The sequence below is a fragment of the Pristiophorus japonicus genome, chromosome 6, assembly GCF_044704955.1.
Source record: "Pristiophorus japonicus isolate sPriJap1 chromosome 6, sPriJap1.hap1, whole genome shotgun sequence".
Classification (NCBI taxonomy): Eukaryota; Metazoa; Chordata; class Chondrichthyes; family Pristiophoridae; genus Pristiophorus; species Pristiophorus japonicus.
The window spans coordinates 10,293,021-10,313,486 of record NC_091982.1 but is presented as its reverse complement, the minus strand read 5'-3'; the positions used below and the strand labels follow the sequence as shown (position 1 = coordinate 10,313,486).

General features: G+C 46.1%; 1 protein-coding gene across 2 annotated transcripts in view; it reads left to right on the top strand.

Annotated features, from left to right (window-relative positions):
- dlg3 (discs, large homolog 3 (Drosophila)) overlaps positions 1 to 20,466 on the top strand; it is a 779,594-nt gene that overhangs the window by 531,834 nt on the left and 227,294 nt on the right. For both annotated transcript variants that reach the window (XM_070882612.1, XM_070882613.1), the window contains 3 exons: positions 13,856 to 13,992; positions 14,418 to 14,562; positions 15,596 to 15,746. In XM_070882612.1, the coding sequence (XP_070738713.1) occupies positions 13,856 to 13,992; positions 14,418 to 14,562; positions 15,596 to 15,746 (433 nt within the window). The remainder of the gene's footprint in view (positions 1 to 13,855; positions 13,993 to 14,417; positions 14,563 to 15,595; positions 15,747 to 20,466) is intronic.

Here is a 20,466-nt window from a genome sequence, read left to right as displayed (position 1 = left end):
TCCTGATTATAATTGCTCAACCATTGGTGGCTGTGCCTTCTGTTGCCTAAGCTCTAGAATTCTTTGCCTAAACCTCTCTACCTCTCTTTCATCCTTTAAGATGCTCCTTAAAACCAGCCTCTTTGAACAAACTTTTGTTCACCTGCCCTAATTTCTCCTTATGTGGCTCGGTGTCAAATTTTCTGACCTATAAACCTGTGAAGCGCCTTGGGACGTTTTACTACGTTAAAGGCACTATATAAATACAAGTTGTTTTTGCTGTTGTTGCGATCGGCCACTAGCTGTACATTGATAGAGTGGTATCCTTTTCTGGTGATGAGAGTTGCTAGCTCGTGTTCTTAATCATCATGTGTGTACAGTTAACCGCACCCTGCTTGCATTACAAGCCAGTCACAAGCTCTCTCCTGTTGATTGCTGGGCAATGTGCTGTACTGCTTGGCCCGGGCAAGTAGGGCATTGATCACCTGCTTAATGCAGCTGATGTCCCTTGTTGCAGACTTAAAGGAGCCAGTGACATGCAAATTCAGGGCTGTGGTGATTTTGAAGCCCACGATCATGGCATGCCCCCCTGTCCAGCAGATATCAGGTCCTGTTGCAGGAGATTGCAGAGGTTTGCGACAGCCTGCCTGGAGAAACGCGGCCCCGTCCGGCACTGCTTCTAAGTTGGGTCCAGCAAGCTGAGTCTTCGCCTGTAAACACCTCGGGGTAGAAATTTACCCCCGCCGGACACCTGACGCACCTACCGTTTTCTAACTATTTTTACTGTCGCGTCAGACAAGGCGGACTCTTGATCCATTTTCAGCTCTTTGGCAATTTTTTGGGGAGCGGACCGGAAGTGGGTCATAATGGGGGCGGAAGTTTGGCGGTAAGTGCTGGTGAGGGACGGAAGTGGGGGCAGGATGGATTCTCCGCCACTGTCACTCAGCAGCGGGAGTAGTGGTGATGTCATTGCGCATCTGCGTCACCACGTCTCTTCCCCCTCATTTAAAGGGGAGAGAAGCAACGATTGTTTAGGTTCGGCCCAGGGAGGATTCTGGCCGGGCCAGCGGCCTGACAGCCAAGTGGGGCTGTCAAGTTGTCTGTTGGCGGTCCGGCCGAATCCCGGGGCCATAATTGTCCGGCCGATGGGGAAGTCGGCCGGCAAGAAAAAAACACGGCAGCCATGGCAGTGCGCCTTCCCCTTGAAGGGCCAACGTGCTGCCGTGGCTCACACACAGAGAATACAAGGTGCACCGCCAGGAAAAGCTGCCGGGGGAAACCACGTGGCGGATTGTGGATTTTTCTTCAGCCAAATTTCGCAGGGGGTGCCATGGAGGTGCGGGAGATAGGCGGTGCGCACTTTGATAACGCGCTTAGGATGGTCGATGGAAGTGGGGACAGGCCAAAAAAGATCCCCCAGGTGAATTTTGATCACGGCGGCCATTGGACCGGAAGTTGGCGGCCGCTCCTTTTTGGGAGGCTGAACTTTGGCCCCCTCATCTGATGCATTCTGAGAGACACAGGTGGTGGCTGTGGTTGTTGCTGAAGCTGATGCTCCTCCTCCAAGTTTAGCTACATTCAGAAGAATGGATCCCATAATAAGCAGAGAATCCTGACTAAAGCATTGTTAGGCAGCAAAAGTGTAGAAGAAATGCTTCTGGCAACCGAGTCAGCAAACGATGCTGTGATCCAGTGAGCGGCAGCTGAGAGCCCCCGTGATACTGCTTCAGGGGCTCTGCTAGGTTTTGATGGTGGATCCAAGAATGGGTGGAGGATCCACAAATTTGAGTTAAAATGCAGTGGAGCTGAGTATGACATCATTGGAGCGTGATTCTGACCTTTTACTTAGGACCCTGCTTGTTTGGGGTGGGTGCCAAACATGCAGCTAGAAGCAGATGTTAAAATGGTGGGTGTGAGGGAACGGTGCGGGATGTATGCAGAGCGGACATAGATTCCACTTTAACCCCCCAATGCCCATACTGTTCCCGCTGGGTGGGGATGGGGGCTGTTAAAATCAGCCCTCAAAACTGTGGGAAATTGTGGTTAAGCGCAATGACTTGGGAAATAGTATAAGACCATAACCAAACCAATACTAAACAATTTCAGGTGGCTAAACTATAGCGGTATGAGGGTCAAGCTTAATAATATAAACTGGGGGTCTCTGCTTAAACATCAATCTGTCAAGGATTAATGGACAAGACATGCAGGACAAGTACATATATAAGTGCAGTGAGGGGACACAACAAAAATACTCTGAAATATATTGGCAGAAAAATTAAGAAAGTTTTTTGCTTGAAAATGAATGGGGAGGTTAGGAAAAAAGTTCGCAAAGTTGCAATGAGAGGGACGAGACTGGCCAACTGGTCCAGTATAAGATCATTTAAAAGCATGTAAAAAATTTAATTTGGTGTGCTAAGAGAAAAAAATAAAAAAAGACAAAACAATAGATGCAAAACATAAGCCGAGAGATAGTTGTTGGCATAATAATCAACGGTTAACTAAGTGTTGCTTTAAATTTTTGAGTGTTACAAAACACACTTATTGTTAAGTTGACCAAACATGGTGAGTGTGCTGTCCTGTGAAACAGCAAGAAGAAGAAGAAGAATAACTGAATTAAACCATCATTTAAATCCTTGCAACAGCACTGGGGAGAGCGGGACAGATGTGACTGATGCAGTTTTGCTGTGCTATGGAGCCTGTCATTCTCAGGTACCATACAGGAAGAACATAACCGTAAATCTTGTGTTCAACCAGTCATCATAAGAAGCACTTTCCTGCATTTTGCAGTCATCTTCAACCAATTGCTGTGTTAGTGATGTCATGTATGTACGCTTGGGTCTACTAGCCACCAGGTGGTGCCACAGTCGGAGGTCATTGGGCTGTGCACACGTGTGTGCAGGCCAGGTATAAAAGGCCAGCAATGTTGTAATGTGAGCACTTTGGGTCCTAATAAAGTTGAGCCAGGTTTGTACCTGTTCGGAGTTTACAGTATTCAGTCTATTGAGTTATTGCATACACAACATTTGGTGACGAGGTAACAAGAACCTTCGCATGCAAAAATGAGCACAATTGGAATTCTGGAGCGATTTGTGGAGGGAGAAGATTGGGCAGACTTTGAACCAGTACTTCGTGGCCAACAAAATGGAGGAAGAGGCAGACGCAGTTCAGCGCGGTCCTCCTCACGGTTTGCGGTCCGAAAATCTATGGACTCATAAAGAATCTCCTCTCGCCCTTAAGTCCAACAGACAAGGACTATGAAACATTGTGTGCTCTGGTATGTGACCATCTCAAACCAGATGAAGGCATCATCATCTCAAGATATCGATTCTATACGCACGTTCGTTCTGAGGGCCAGGATGTATCGGAATTCATTGCCGACCTAAGACGTCTAGCTGGACCGTGTAAGTTCGAAACTGCGTTGGCAGACTTGCTGCTGGATTTCTTTTGTAATCGGCATCAACCACGAGGTGATCCTGCGTAAGCTACTGGCGGCGGAGACGCTGGATTTGAGCAAAGCCATCACGATTGCCCAGGTATACATGACGACGGACAAATGCTTAAAGCAGATATCATTGCTCGGCAAGTACCATAAACAAGATAGTATCATCGTTTGGCAGAGCTGCATATGGCAGGGCCTACCCGACTGCGTACGTGAAACCTGTGGCTGCTCAAAGTCCGCCAGCGGGATATCACCATGTTGGCGTTGTGGGGGAAATCACGGCATCATCAGTGTCGGTTTAAACAGTATATTTGTAAAGGCTGTTCGAGAGTGGGGCATCTCCAGCGCATGTGTCCGCAACTGAGCAAGCGTGCTGCAACACACAACGTGGAGGATGATAACCAGTCTAGCGTGGATCTGGAGATGCAATCCGAGATATCAGAGGAGGAATGGAATGGACTGTATTCGTTCCTAACAAAGAGCCAACCGATAATGATTAATGTAAAACTTAATGGTGTGCCGGTATCGATGGAATTGGACACGGGTGCGAGTCATTCAATAATGAGCCAGAGGACATTCGACAGGCTGTGGGATACTAAGGTTGTGAGGCCTAAGCTGAGTCCAGTCAATGGTAAATTGCGTACGTACACTAAAGAACTCATAATAGTGATTGGCAGTGCAGTAACAAAGGTGTCGTATGATGGTGCGGTTCCCGATTTACCTTTATGGATTGTTCCAGGCAATGGTCCAACGCTGTTCGGCAGGAACTGGTTAGAAAAAATCAAATGGAACTGGAATGAGATCGAAGCATTGTCGTTGTTGGAGGATAGTCCATGTGGTCAAGTGCTGAGCAGGTTCCCCTCACTGTTTGAACCAGGCACCGGCAATTTCACGGGAGCCAAGGTGCAGATCAACGTGGACCCGTCCATCATAAAGCTCGGGCAGTTCCGTACATCATGAAGGAGAAGGTCGAAATTGAACTGGACAGACTCCAGTGTGAAGGGATCATATCACCGGTCGAATTTAACGAATGGGCCAGCCCCATTGTTCCCATGTTGAAAAGTGATGGCACTGTCAGGATTTGTGGAGACTACAAGGTTACGATCAACTGAGTTTCGAAACAGGATCAATACCCGTTATCGAAGGCTGATGACCTGTTAGCAACATTAGCTGGGGGGAAGTCATTCACTAAACTGAATCTGACATCGGCCTACATGACACACGAGCTGGTCAACACTTCGAAGAAACTTACGCGCATCAACACTCATAAAGGACTGTTTATCTACAACAAGTGCCCTTTTGGAATTCGCTCGGCTGCAGCCATATTTCAGAGCAACATGGAGAGTCTACTGAAGTCCATCCCCAGAACCGTTGTGTTCCAAGATGACATCCTGATCACAGATCGTGACTCCGCTGAACATCTGAACAACCTGGAAGAGGTTCTACATCGTCTGGACAAAGTGGGACTCAGACTGAAACGCTCGAAGTTTGTCTTCATGGCACCGTAATTTGAATTCCTGGGGAGGAAAGTTGCTGCTCACGGTATCAGGCCCACGGACATGAAAACCAAGGCCATCAAAAATGCATCCAAGCCGCAGAATGTGATGGAGCTGCGTTCGTTCCAAGGTCTACTCAACTACTTCGGTAATTTCTTACCTAGATTGAGCACCTTATTAGAACCACTGCACATGCTGCTAAGAAAAGGCGACAACTGGGTTTGGGGTGGGTCTCAAGATAGATCTTTTGAGAAAGCTACTAATCTGTTTTGCTCTAACAAGCTGTTGGTACATTATGATCTGTGTAAGCATCTAGTATTGTCCTGTGGTGCTTCGTCATATGGAGTTGGTTGCGTGCTCCAAAAAGCTAATGAGTCGGGCAAATTACAACCTGTTGCATATGCTTCAGAAAGTTTGTCAAAGGCCTACAGCATGGTAGAGAAAGAAGCACTAGCCTGTGTGTATGAAGTTAAAGAGATGCATCAGTACCTGTTTGGTTTTCGGTTTGAACTGGAAACAGATCACAAGCCACTCATTTCATTGTTTTCGGAAAACAAAGGGAAAATACCAATGCATCGTCCCGCATCCAGAGTTGGGCGCTGACATTGTCTGCCTATGATTATGTAATTCGCCATAGACCTGGCACTGAGAATTGTGCCGATGCATTGAGCCGTCTGCCGTTGCCCACACCGGAGGTGGAAACGCCACAACCGGCAGACCTACTGTTAGTCATAGATGCTTTTGAAAGTGAAGGAACTCCTGTCACGGCCCAACAATTTAAGACCTGGATCAGCCAGGACCCGATATTATCAGCTGTGAAACGTTGTATCCTTATTGGTGATTGGTCTGCCATACCCAAGCAAATGTATGAGGAGACCAAACCCTACATCCGTCGCAAAGATGAACTATCCATTGTATACTGTGGGGCAATCGTGTTGTTATGCCCAAGAAAGGCAGAGAGAAATTTGTGCATGATCTACATAGCACGCATCCCGGTATTGTCATGATGAAAGCCACCAGGGAGTGCATCCCCTGAAGTCCCAAGGGATCCCAGCATCCCAGGCCCCTAAGGCCTGTTACTCACTCTGGAGTGTCTTAATAAAGACTGAGGTCACTTTTACTTTAACCTCCCTGTGTGCAGTCTCATCTGTGTCAGGAACACAACAGATAGAGTGTACAATCATGTCATCCAGCACATCCACAGCTATCATTGAGAGCCCTCATGTCATGTTTGCTATGCATGGTCTACCTGACATCGTTGTAAGCGACAATGGATCTTGCTTCATCAGTCTGGAGTTTCAAGAGTTCATGAAACTCAATGGTATCAAACATGTGAGGTCAGCACCATTCAAACCCGCATCCAATGGACAAGCAGAGCGTGCTGTCCAAACCATCAAGCTGAGTATGAAACGTGTAACTCAAGGTTCACTGCAAACTCGCTTGTCACGCATATTGCTTAGTTACAGGACAACACCTCACACGCTTACCGGGGTCTCCCCTGCTGAACTATTGATGAAGAGAGGTCTCAAGACCAGGCTCTCTCTTGTCCACCCTGACTTGAATAATCGTGTCGAATACAGACGTTAAAGTCAGCAAGGATACCATGATCGTGCTATTGTGTCATGCGACATTTCTATCAACGATCCTGTGCATGTATTGAATTATGGACAAGGTCTCAAATGGATCGCCGGTACTGTTACGGCCACGGAGGGTAACAGAGCGTTTATCGTTCAGCTCAAGAATGGGCCGACATGCAGGAAACATGTCGATCTGGGTCATATTGCCAAATCTGTTGAGTTGCAATCCCCAGCTGTGTAATGTTCTGAGCAGGCCGCTCTTGGAGTACTGTTTACAGTTCTGATTATTGTGAAATACGGGGTCATCCAGGCCCCAGAGCCAGTGCAGAAGAGAGGAACAAAGCTGATTCCTTGTGTTAGGAGATGAGCAATGAGAGGAGCAATTTGGTACACAATGGGACCGAAATTGCCCCACGCTGGTTTTGGGACGGTCACTTTGAATTAAGCGATAGTTCAGCGCCGGGGCAGGAAGCACCACCACCGAGGCAGAATTGGCCTCTTAGAGGCAACAAAATGTGTGGGGCGGTAACCGGGCATTCGAGGGGCGGTAGCAGTGCGTGACACACAGCGCCGTGCTGAACTCATCAGTGCAGCACTAACATGCCGTGTCACGCTGACGTGCCACAACATCCCCCCCCCCCCCCCCTTCTTTTAACAAGGAGGGCCACTGCGAACTTTGCAGCCGCTTTAGTGGCACCCACTGGGCCACCAGGGAGGGTGCCAGCAGGGCCAGTGGCCTGGCACCCAAGAGGAGGTGCCAGTCTGCATGATGGCAGCCCAACCACATCAGTGGCCGCCATTGTCGGGCCGACTGAAAAGTCGGCCGACAGAATAAAGATGGCGGCCGCAATGCTACCACCTACCCTTTAAGGGCGATTGAGGTGCCCCAGCCACCACAGCTTCTCACCCTGAGAAGCTGTTTGTGGCATTGTCCCATGCCGACCTTGCGTCCGCGGGGCACAAAGGGGTCAGCGCGGGGCGATGAGGGGTCGGTGCTCACGCCGATGATATCATCACCTGAGTGCGCCGCACCGGTACGCTAATCGCACGACATGGGCAAACCACTTTTCGCTGGTTAGAGCCCAGGGGGACAATTCTAAGGTGGGGTGGGTGCTCTCGCCACCGCACTCGGGCGAAACCTTTTAGCGCACGGGCCTTTCTGAGAGGGACAATTTCGGCCCCTATGGCTCTTCAGACTTATAAACAAGTACCTCAGAGGAAACCTTTTGTCGGTTCTCCCTCCCTCTGTAATCTCCTTTAGCCACACAACCACCCGCCCCCTCCTCCCCACAAGATGTCTGCGCTCCTCTAATTCTGTCCTCTTGAGCATCACTGATTATAATTGCTCAACCATTGTTGGCTGTGCCTTCTCTTGCCCAGGCCTTAAGCTCCTTCAAGACACTCCTTAAAATCTACCACTTTGAGCTAGCTTTTGGTCACCTGTCCTAATTTTTCCTTATGTGGCTCATAACATAAGAACATAAGAACATAAGAATTAGGAACAGGAGTAGGCCATCTAGCCCCTCGAGCCTGCTCCGCCATTCAAAAAGATCATGGCTGATCTGGTCGTGGACTCAGCTCCACTTACCCGCCCGCTCCCCGTAACCCTTAATTCCCTTATTGGTTAAAAATCTATCTATCTGATTTGAATACATTCAATGAGCTAGCCTCAACTGCTTCCTTGGGCAGAGAATTCCACAGATTCACAACCCTCTGGGAGAAGAAATTCCTTCTCAACTCGGTTTTAAATTGGCTCTCCCGTAATTTGAGGCTGTGCCCCCTAGTTCTAGTCTCCCCGACCAGTGGAAACAACCTCTCTGCCTCTATCTTGTCTATCCCTTTCATGATTTTAAATGTTTCTATAACATCACCCCTCATCCTTCTGAACTCCAACGAGTAAAGACCCAGTCTACTCAATCTATCATCATAAGGTAACCCCCTCATCTCCAGAATCAGCCGAGTGAATCGTCTCTGTACCCCCTCCAAGGCTAGTATATCCTTCCTTAAGTAAGGTGACCAAAACTGTACGCAGTACTCCAGGTGGGCCTCACCAATACCCTGTACAGTTGCAGCAGGACCTCCCTGCTTTTGTACTCCATCCCTCTCGCAATGAAGGCCAACATTCCATTCGCCTTCCTGATTACCTGCTGCACCTGCAAACTAACTTTTTGGGGTTCATGCACAAGGACCACCAGGTCCCTCTGCACCACAGCATGTTGTAATTTCTCCCCATTCAAATAATATTCCCTTTTACTGTTTTTTTTCCCAAGGTGGATGACCTCACATTTTCCGACATTGTATTCCATCTGCCAAACCTTAGCCCATTCGCTTAACCTATCTAAATCTCTTTGCAGCTTCTCTGTGTCCTCCACACAACCCGCTTTCCCACTAATCTTTGTGTCATCTGCAAATTTTGTTACACTACACTCGGTCCCCTCTTCCAGGTCATCTATGTATATTGTAAACAGTTGTGGTCCCAGCACCGATCCCTGTGGCACACCACTAACCACCGATTTCCAACCCGAAAAGGACCCATTTATCCCCACTCTCTGCTTTCTGTTCGCCAGCCAATTCTCTATCCATGCTAATACATTTCCTCTGACTCCGCGCACCTTTATCTTCTGTCGTAACCTTTTGTGTGGCACCTTATCGAATGCCTTTTGGAAATCTAAATACACCACATCCATCGGTACACCTTTATCCACGATGCTCGTTATATCCTCAAAGAATTCCAGTAAATTAGTTAAACATGATTTCCCCTTCATGAATCCATGTTGCGTCTGCTTGATTGCACTATTCCTATCTAGATGTCTCGCTATTTCTTCCTTAATGATAGCTTCAAGCTTTTTCCCCACTACAGATGTTAAACTAACCAGCCTATAGTTACCTGCCTTTTGTCTGCCCCCTTTTTTAAACCGAGGCGTTACATTAGCTGCTTTCCAATCCAATGGTACCTCCCCAGAGTCCAGAGAGTTTTGGTAGATTATAACGAATGCATCTGCTATAACTTCCGCCATCTCTTTTAATACCCTGGGATGCATTTCATCAGGACCAGGGGATTTGTCTACCTTGAATCCCATTAGCCTGTCCAGCACTACCTCCCTAGTGATAGTGATTGTCTCAAGGTCCTCCCTTCCCACATTCCCGTGCCCAGCAATTTGTGGCATGGTTTTTGTGTCTTCCACTGTGAAGACCGAAGGAAAATAATTGTATAAGGTCTCAGCCATTTCCACATTTCCCATTATTAAATCCCCCTTCTCATCTTCTAAGGGACCAACATTTACTTTAGTCACTCTCTTCCGTTTTATATATCGGTAAAAGCTTTTACTATCTGTTTTTATGTTTTGCGCAAGTTTACTTTCGTAATCTATCTTTCCTTTCTTTATTGCTTTCTTAGTCATTCTTTGCTGTCGTTTAAAATTTTCCCAATCTTCTAGTTTCCCACTAATCTTGGCCACCTTATACGCAATGGTTTTTAATTTGATACTCTCCTTTATTTCCTTGGTTATCCACGGCTGGTTATCCCTTCTCTTACCGCCCTTCTTTTTCACTGGAATAGATTTTTGTTGAGCACTATGAAAGAGCTCCTTAAAAGTCCTCCACTGTTCCTCAATTGTGCCACCGTTTAGTCTGTGTTCCCAGTCTACTTTAGCTAACTCTGCCCTCATCCCACTGTAGTCCCCTTTGTTTAAGCATAGTTCGCTCGTTTGAGACACTACTTCCTCACCCTCAATCTGTATTACAAATTCAACCATACTGTGATCACTCATTCCGGTGTCAATTTTTTTGTGTCATAATACTCCTGTGAAGCGCCTTGCGAAGTTTCACTACGTTAAATGCGCTATATAAGTTGTTGTTGTTATTTATAAGACATGTTACATAATGGAGAATGTAAACCCAAAACAATTTCTATCAGATATGCCTAAGCAGTAGGATAAGAGTTTCAGGGTTATAAAGGACAATTTTAGAACTGAAACCAGGAAATATTTATTCACAGGAACGGAATGCCCGGTTGAGTGGTTGCAGCTGGGACATTGCACTTATTTAAGGCACAACTGCATATTGTAATGAAAAGACAGCAGTATTCTGGAAGAGTAGGATCAAGCAAGATTGAAACTGCTTGCAAATACCCTTGCCCACCAAGCAAAACTGCCTCCAGGCTCCCCCCTGCTCTAGCCCTGAACCCACATCTCTCCCCTGTTTTTCTTTCATCTTCCTCATGCCGTCTTTGACCTCACCTTGAGTATGAAATGCACCTTCTTCTCCATTCACCCCATTCCCACTAAACTACTGACCACCCAGCTGCACTTCCTGGCCCCCATGCTAGCTGATGTTGTAAATTGTGCCCCATCCTCAGGTATTGTACAGCGCCCTCCCCTTTCAAGACCGCTGTATTCACCCTTCCAAAAAAAACTACTCTTGACCCATCTGTCCTTGCAAACTACCACCCCATCTCAAATCTGTTTCCTCTCTAAAGTTCTTGTACATGTCACCTACCAAATCCCTGCCCATCTTTCCCGCAACTCTCCATTTGAATCTTTCCAATCAGGTTTCTGCCTGTCACTGTGACTGTGATGCATTATCCCTCCTTGTTCTCCTCAACCTTTCTACAGCCTTTTACATGGTTGACCACCGATACATCCTTACTACACAGTATAAATGCACACGAGGCCCATGCTTGAGAGAAGGTCAGTCTGTGACCTGTCCTTTATTCCTTAGCACTCAAGCGATGAAGGTGGGTGGAGCTTCCCCTTTTATACCTGAAGGTCCAGGTTAGGAGTGTCTCCCACCTAGTGGTCAGTGTTCTCACGGTGTACAACTTAGGTCAGTTTATACATGGGTTACAATGCTGGTTGAATACATGACAGACCACAGAAGCCTCCTCGTTGCTCTCTTGCCCAGCTCACTAAGACGACCCTTGCTTGGTTCCATTCTTACCCATCATATAATAGCCACAGTATCTCCAACAATGGCTTCTCTTCAAGCCCCCATAATGTTTTCTTCAGAATCCCCAAGGATATATCTTTGCCCCGCCCTCCTCTTCCTCATTTACATGCTGCCCCTTGGTGATAGCATCCGCAGACATGGGGTCAGCTACCACGTGTACGCTGATGATACCCAGATCGGCATTTCCACCACCTCTCTTGAGCCTTCCACTGCTTCTGTGTTGCCAGACTGCTTGACCAACATTCAGTCTTCGATCAGCACAACTTCTTCCGGCTGGACATTGGTAATATCTGTCACAAACTCAGTTCCCTTGGCATCAATTACATCCCTCTCCCTGGCCGCGGTCTCAGGCTGAACCTGTTTGCAACCATGGCATCCGATCCAGCCGAAACCAGAATTTCCAACCCCATAATCCTCTCCCATGACAAAAACTGCCTAATTTTACCCTGTAACTTTGTTCGCTTCCACCCCCACCTCAACCCATGTGCTGCAGAAACCCTCACCCATGCCTTTGTAACCTCTAGCCTCGACTAATCCAATGATGGAAAAAAATGTAAAAGGAGAGGGAGTCTTTACAGGAAGCAGGGAGTTAGAAGCATAATCCAGGTAATTGTGGGGGCCTGTGGAAGTTGTAATAGATATCGTTGGAAGCCCATTGCCACAGATAAGGGGATAAGTTGGACTTCTGAAGAGAATGGACTTCTCACTCACTAGTGGTAATTTTTGTCTCACCCTGTTTTTCAGAGTGAACAGGGCAGTAGTGAGATGCCTTTTCTTTTTTAAGCTTACTATTGACTTGCTGCCGGAGGCTTACCAGATGCAGTTTTCAAGTGGGCCTCTATTTAGGCAGTCACTACTCCTGCCCGAAACAGGTAGAAGCCTCATTAATATATTTAAATCGGGATCTGATGATGTATTTAGGACCCCAATACAATTTGGGTCTTCCACTCGGCTAACCATGCACTGATCATGTTCCTCACAATGGATCTGAACAGTTTGGCGAAACCAGCACTCCTTAAAGGGACCGCTTGAGACCGTTCAGAAAACATTCAAGATAGGTTTTTTAAATGATTTTTGTGAGACCAAGAGGAGCATGAATCGTCCCGTCTGATGCTGGTCCCTCCGTAGCCCCGATTCTATCATCTGACCCCCTGCAAGGTGTTTCTCTGGCTCATCTCCCTGGAGGAGCTGCCAATTCTTCCACCACCTGCCCATTCCGATTCAGAAGCATCCTGACCACACTTGTACAGCATTGGCAACGCGCCAATTTTATCAGTTTTACCTTCTTCTGCCGACATCGGGCAGACGGTACAATAACATTGCCCACCCAACTCAAAAATCCCCCACTCCGTCTCTTGCAATAGCTTTCCACAGATATCTATTACAAGTATCTAATGTCCTCAGTGCCGTGCTCAATTTCAAAATATCTTCATTTTCTGGTTAAAACTTCTACCTTTCCAGATTCTGAAGTGTTTAAAGTATTTCTTACCTGAATTATAGTTTGAAATCACTCTTAAAGTTTTAGAATGTTCAACTTTCCTTTATTTGCGGCTGTTGTCTCTAATGCTTGTTCTTTAGTGCTGAAGTAGGCACCTCCCTGTTCATCACAGCCTGAGTTTTGCACAGCCCCTTCTCTAGCATTGCACTGTCACAACGTAAGTAACTTTGGGCTAGAAATTGCATTGGCTTACCGCCCGGTTTCTGGGCAATATTGGCCATTGTTGGCGATAACCAGGTCGGCGAGAAATTGCCCAGCTGAGTTACAACGGCAGTCTCGAGGTACTGCTGGGGAGCGGACTGTATGGTGCTGCTCATGGCAGATTGAGGAAATACTGGGGCCAGGGGTAATTTTCAACTTTGCTTACTGGACACTAACACAGTGGAGTGGATTTTGCCTGCACCGTCCTCAGAGCGTCCTGGCGCGATACTTGGCTCAGCGGTGACCCGTAGGTAAGTATAAAAAAAACATCCACAAGAATCAGCGGAGCTGGGCGCTAGGTAAGTAGCTCTGCAAGAAAATAGTAATTGTTTTTTTATTCATTATTTTAAAATTCTGTTGTGGTGATTTAGGTTAAAAGGGTCTTGAGAATATTTTAATGATTTTTTTTATGTTCTGTTTTTTGAAAAAATATTTTTAGTGTTTTTCTCCTCCTAGGCCCAACCCGCAGCCGAGTGAATTTTTTTATTTAACGCCCATTTTCTTTAGGAACCGCCCAATCGACCCTAAATTCTACTTTTTCGCCGAGAATCAGGGTGCAACGCAGATTTTTTTCGCTGGCCGGATTTTTTTCTTTTTTTGGGAGGAAGTTTTAGCCGGCGATAATCTTGGGCATCTTAACGTTCTTTTGGGCGGCAATCGGGCGCTGGCGGGTTGCTAGAAAATTCTAGCCCATTGTTTTTCATACTCTGTCTCTTAGGTCTGGGGTTCAGTATTGCTGGAGGCATTGGGAATCAGCACATTCCTGGAGATAACAGTATCTATATTACCAAAATCATTGAAGGAGGAGCAGCACAGAAAGATGGTAGACTGCAGACAGGGGATCGGCTGCTTGCTGTAAGCACTGTTTTATATTTATACATTTCAATATGTTTAATCACCTTGCTCTTTTGGAATGTGAAACTGAGATGGCTTTTTATAGTAAGTAACGTACCAAAAAAACAAATTCAGAGGAATGACCAGCGCTTAAGTGCACATTTAATCAACAAGCTGAATGAAGCAGCAGAGAGGGTTGATGAGGGTAGTGTGGTTGATATTGTGTATCTGGACATTCAAAAGCATTTGATAAAGTACCTCGTGGTAGACCTATTAGCAAAATTGAAGCCCATGGGATTAAAGGAGCACTGGCAGCATGAACATGACATTGGCTAATAGACAGAAAGCAGAGTGTCGTGGTCAACATTTGGTTTTGAATATATGAATTGTAACACTGCTTTTATGGATGGTGTAATTGTAAAAACCTTGCTCTTTGTGCTGGGCAGGTCAATAACATCAGCCTGCAGGAGGTACGGCATGAAGAAGCTGTGGCTGCTCTCAAGAACACCTCGGATATGGTTTATTTGAAAGTTGCTAAACCTGGAGGCAGTCACCTCAATGACGTATACGCGCCTCCTGACTACGCAAGCAGTAAGTATTTAGAGTGTGTCAATTGTAGAGTGTTACCTCCCTCATTGACAATATTGCTACGAGGGATGAAAACTTGCGCAAGATAGTCTTTGTGTGGAGCTCCCCAGTAACTCAGTTGGTTCATTTTATGCCCATTGTGAAACTGAGCCATAGAGACCCGGAATGGAAGTCTCTGCTCAGTTAGCCAGTCTCAGCTGTTGCATGGTATGGGCACTAGAGTTACTCTCATCACCCTATGTTCTTGAAGGGATAAATGAAGCTGAGTTCCCACTCGATTGCTAACGGCCCCAGCGGCCGATCCTGCCACTTACCTGGTTTTGGCATGCATACTCTGGAGCATGCAACTTTCCATCATTGATGGGAAGTAGGCCAGTGGGATTTAAATGAGGCCTGAGAGTTAAAATACCCTGAGCCTCATTTCGAGAACAGCGGTTGAGTATCTAACTCGTACCACTGCCCACTTGCCCAAAACCAGCCCGGAATTAAAATCAGGACCATATTTTGTTATCAGCTGTGTTGCCACTATCATGAAACTTTCCACAGCCTGATCCATTACCCACCTAGACATTTTAAGCAACCTGGCCCCCTATACCTCATAATGCACTCCTTGTTCTCACACACACCAGACTACAGCCTGATGCATTTCTCAACCTGACCTACTTCTCATTCTGACAGGCTCCTCACCTGACATACTTCTGCCTGATTTACTTCCTGGCCTGGACCACATTGTGGGCTGCCCCACTCTCTGGCCAGACATAGTTCACAGCCTGTCACCCTCAGTATGATCAGTCTGGAACCTGGATAATTCTCGCTGTCTTCTTGAGAGGAAATATCTGTCCTCTTCTAGACAACAGTAAGTTTATGTGTGGAGATCACGGAATGAGCCCATTTCCCAGTTCTCAAGAAACAACATTTTGATGCCCAATATACTATAATACTGGGCTGCTTAGCAAATGACATATTTATTTCGACTAACATGTAACATTTGGATTTGAACTGCCATTAATTCATTGCATTTTTCTTTCTGTTGCAGCATTTTCGACCCTGACTGATAATCATGTGAACTCTGGTATGGGCTATATGGGTGGAGTTGAGAACAAACCCACATATCCGCTGCCGGCTATCACTTCGGGGCGATACTCTCCAGTCCCTCGGCATGTGATAGGAGACGAAGACTTCACAAGGTCAGTTCCTGCTGATACATTGCAACAGAATGCTGGCTGTAGCCTTGGGATTAAAAAAAATTGTACATGTAAGCTATAAGTTTTCCTCAGCGCAAAAGATAATGGGAGGTTTTGATTGATTGGCAGCTATGATGGGAGGTCACATGTAAAAAAAAAAATCTATTGTCTATTTCTTTGAAGAAATAAAGGACTTGGTGGACAAAGGGGAACTAAGTGAAAGTTATATATTTAGATTTCAACTTTTGATACAGTGCCACACCAGAAGATTGGTTTGCAAGATTGAAAGATGTGGAATGGGGGAAACTACTCAACTTAGCTTAATCAGAGGAGACAGAGTAGCTGCATATGGAACATTAGCATGGAAAAAAAATAGTTAGCAGTTTATCTCAGAGATCGGTGCTCAAGAATTGATCTATAAAAGCAGGAATTTCAGTTTCAATATAATTTGTAGCAATATATGGGGATAAAATACCTGCAAGTAGCTAACCTTTAGTGAAAAAAATAGACATGTAAAAACTGCTGGATTGCAAATAGAATTATACTATTTATCCATTAGTAAAAGATACACACAGAATTTCTTCAAAACTGACATTCCTAATCCTGCCTTTATAGGATATGTGGAACACTCTTTGTTCCAGTCTGATCAGGCATTCTCGTTGATCCCTTTCTCCATTACATTGACAGCTTGTCTTTCAGGCCTTGTTGCCCTATATTAGATTAATATTAACAAAAAGTTCTGAAAAAAGTCAATGTATGCTTGTTAAAGCCTTAGTAAAGTCAAGCCTGTGCAGTGGGGGTGAGGCCATGAAGGTAATAAATTTATTTCCATGGGGACCCCAGACACCATTCCTGATCGCCTTTGATAATGTAAAGCTAGATATGACTGTCCTTCCGTTGTAAATGTGATCGTAAATCTACACTGAAGGAAAAGTTACTTAAAAAGTTGAAATTACCTTATAAAAAATATTTAAGATCCAGAGGTTTTTTTTGTTATTTAATATATTTTCAATCAAGAGGTCTGCCTCCTTTGCTGGGTGTAAATGGTTTGTTGGAAATGTCACATATGAGTAGTATCTGTTATACCCACTGCACTGTTAGTGACTGTTAAGGTAACCACCACGTTTAATTTCTTTGCTTTGGGCTCATTCCAGCTTCTCTGAAGTATTCGTAACATTTCTTAGGCAGCTATCCACAGCTGCTTCAGGCTGTGATTAATGTCAGGTTGAGTCAGAATATTGGAGTATGCCACCTTCTACTCTTGGACAACTGGAGGAACAAAAAAAACGTATTTTAGAATGGTGGCAATGTTTTAGAGCTTAGGTGGCAGATTGGAAAACTGCTAATGTAATGCCCCTATTTAAAAAAAGAAGGCAGACAAAAAGCAGGAAACTATAGACCAGTTAGCCTAACATCTGTGGTTGGGAAAAAGTTGGAGTCCATTATTAAAGAAGCAGTAGCAGGACATTTGGAAAAGTAAAATCATGTCAGGCAGAGTCAGCATGGATTTATGAAGGGGAAGTCATGTTTGACAAATTTGCTGGAATTCTTTGAGGATGTAACGAACAGGATGGATAAAGGGGAACCAGTGGATGTGCTGTATTTGGACTTCCAGAAGGTATTTGATAAGGTGCCACGTAAAAGGTTACTGCACAAGATAAAAGTTCACAGGGTTGGGGGTAATATATTAGCATGGATAGAGGATTGGCTAGCCAACAGAAAACAGAGAGTCGGGATAAATAGTTCATTCTCTCGTTGGCAACCAGTAACGAGTGGGTGCCGCAGGGATCAGTGCTGGCACCCCAACTATTTACAATCTATAGTAACAACTTGGAAGAAGGGACTGAGTGTAACGTAGCCAAGTTTGCTGACGATACAAAGATGGGAGGAGAAGCAATGTGTGAGGAGGACACAAAAAATCTGCAAAAGGACATAGACAGGCTAAGTGAGTGGGCAAAAATTTGGCAGATGGAGTATAATGTTGGAAAGTGTGAGGTCATGCACTTTGGCAGAAAAAATCAAAGAGCAAGTTATTATTTAAATGGAAAAAGATTGCAAAGTGCCGCAGTACAGCGGGACCTGGGGGCACTTGTGCATGAAACACAAAAGGATAGTATGCAGGTACAGCAAGTTATCAGGAAGGCCAATGGTATCTTGGCTACAGCTATATAAGGTATTGGTGAGGCCACACCTGGAATACTGTGTGCAGTTTTGGTTTCCATATTTACGAAAGGATATATTTGCTTTGGATGCAGTTCAGAGAAGGTTCATTAGTTTAATTCCAGGGATGAGGGGTTTGACTTATGAGGAAAGGTTGAGTAGGTTGGGCCTCTACTCATTGGAATTCAGAAGAATGAGAGGTGATCTTATCAAAATGTATAAGATTATGAGGGGGTTTGACAAGGTGGATGCAGAGAGGATGTTTCCACTGATGGGGGTGACGAGAACTAGAGAGCAACTCCTGGGGAAATTTGGGCCCATAGTCTCAGAATAAGGGGCCGCCCATTTAAAACAGAGATGGGGAGAAATCTCTTCTCACAGAGGGTTGTAAATCTGTGGAATTCACTGCCTCAGAGAGCTGTGGAAGCTGGGACATTGAATAAATTTAAGACAGAAATAGACAGTTTCTTAAACGATAAGGGGTTATGGGGAGCAGGCAGGGAAGTGGAGCTGAGTCCATGATCAGATCAGCTATGATCTCATTGAATGGTGGAGCAGGCTCGAGGGGCCGTATGGCCTATTCCTGTTCCTATTTCTTATGTTCTTATGTTTATATATTATAGGCGCCGAATTTGCCCTCTGCAGGAAATTGGAGAAGGCACTTCGATTTATCAGGAAATGTACCGCCCGGCAGGAGTCAGAGGGAAGAGTTGGAAAATTCCACTCTTTATCTCTGACACCGCCTCCCAGCGCTTTGGGGCACTGTTTGAGGCTGTGTAGGGGCGGGTTCGGGTTGGGATGCAGACATGCCGCGTTGTGCTAACACGTCACAACGTCGCTCCCTTTCACTTAAAGGGGAGGGATGCTGCGAGGCCAACGTGAAGCCCACTGGACCACCAGGGAAGAGTTCGGCTGCCATTGTTGGGCTGACTCAGGAGCCGACCGACAATTAAAGCAAAATGGCGGCCGCGGCTTGCGCCCCTCCCCTTTAAAGGCGGCCGCACTGCCCAGCCACTGGCAGATTCCCACCATGCAAAGCTGTCGGGGGCACCGACCGGTGGTGGCCACGCTCCCGCGGGGCAATTTCCCCGCGGGGCGGAAAAGGGTCACCGCTGGTCAGTAAGGGGTTGGTGCACCGGGCAGGGCGGAAACACGGGGCGTAGCAGAAACCCAGTCCCGCCGCCACCGGCTCAGGGGCAATTGCAGATGGGTTGGCCCTGCCCCTGGGCGGAAAGGCCTTACCATCCCGTTACCGTGAGGCGATAATGGGCCTTAAAGGGTGCAATTCCTCCCCATAGTGTGTTATGTTGCACTGCTACAAGGACTGCCTATGTGAATGAGGTGCTAATGAATGAGAAACAAAAGATGATTCTATCAGTGATCAAGGGGAGATCTCCACCCTCCCCTCCTCCTATTCCCTTGATCACCCAGATTCTTCAGGGCCCTCGCCTCATAAGGATTCATGGGTGGTAGCTTCGGAGTCCCCTGCCTAAGGGCACGCGCTGCCTCCTGTTAATTGTGGTGTCCTAATGGAAGCAGATGAAAAGAGAAGTATGTTGAAACGAGGAATCAGAGAGATGTGTGCCATCCAAGTGTTTAGCCTACCTTATGTGAGTCTGTGAATACACCTTGTACCTTCCGTGTTGCTTGGTAAATGTAATGGACCATGATGCAGCAACAAACAGTTAAAAGGCGATTGCAATTGGAAAGTATAAGCAATTGTCAGAGTGTTGTCTATTCTCTCTCTTTGATGCTGCTTCAAATTTTGTGTTCATGTATTTCCGTATCCTGATCGCCCTCTTTCTCTGGGGTAATATATTTTAGTATTTTGATCTCCTCTGTCTCTGTATTGATATATTTCCATATCCTGATCTCCTGCTGTAGCTATACCAGTGTATTTCAATATCTGAGGGGTAGATTTTAACTTCGGGCAACTTTTATACAGGCAATGGATGGGATGACATCACCGAGTGGCCAAACCATTTTGATGGCCATATTCAAATGTCATTAATGGGCCACCCAAACATTTCTAGCGGTGATGGGCGGCCCGTCCAATTGGAGGGCTGAGCTTTATGGGCCCAGCGACAATTTAAACAGTGAATGCATCTTTTCAATTGAGGTGTCATTCACTCTCTGGAAGTTTTTGCTGCTATTGGGAGATTTAGACTACAATATATCTCAGGCAAGAGCATCTGGGTTTAGTGACTCAGCAGTGCAAGTCCTTGTTGAGCAGGTGAACGCATGCAGGTAGGTTTTTTCCCCTCTCAGATGGCAGGCGGGTGGCGAGACAGACTGCAGCAGGCCTGGAGTGAGGTAGCTGAGATTGTCAACATTCAGACCATCACCCTCAGAACATGGGTTCATAGTCACAGGTGCTTCAGCGATCATACCCGAACATCAAAGGTGAGAATTATGTCTTGTTTGTATTTCTCTGCATTCAACCTGGCCACAGCACTTTCCCCATCTCCCAAACACTACCCTCCACATGCTTTTCCTCCAATCACAACGGGATGCTGCAGCATCTCTCCTTTTTCTAATTACATATTCACCTGCTGCTTCCCTC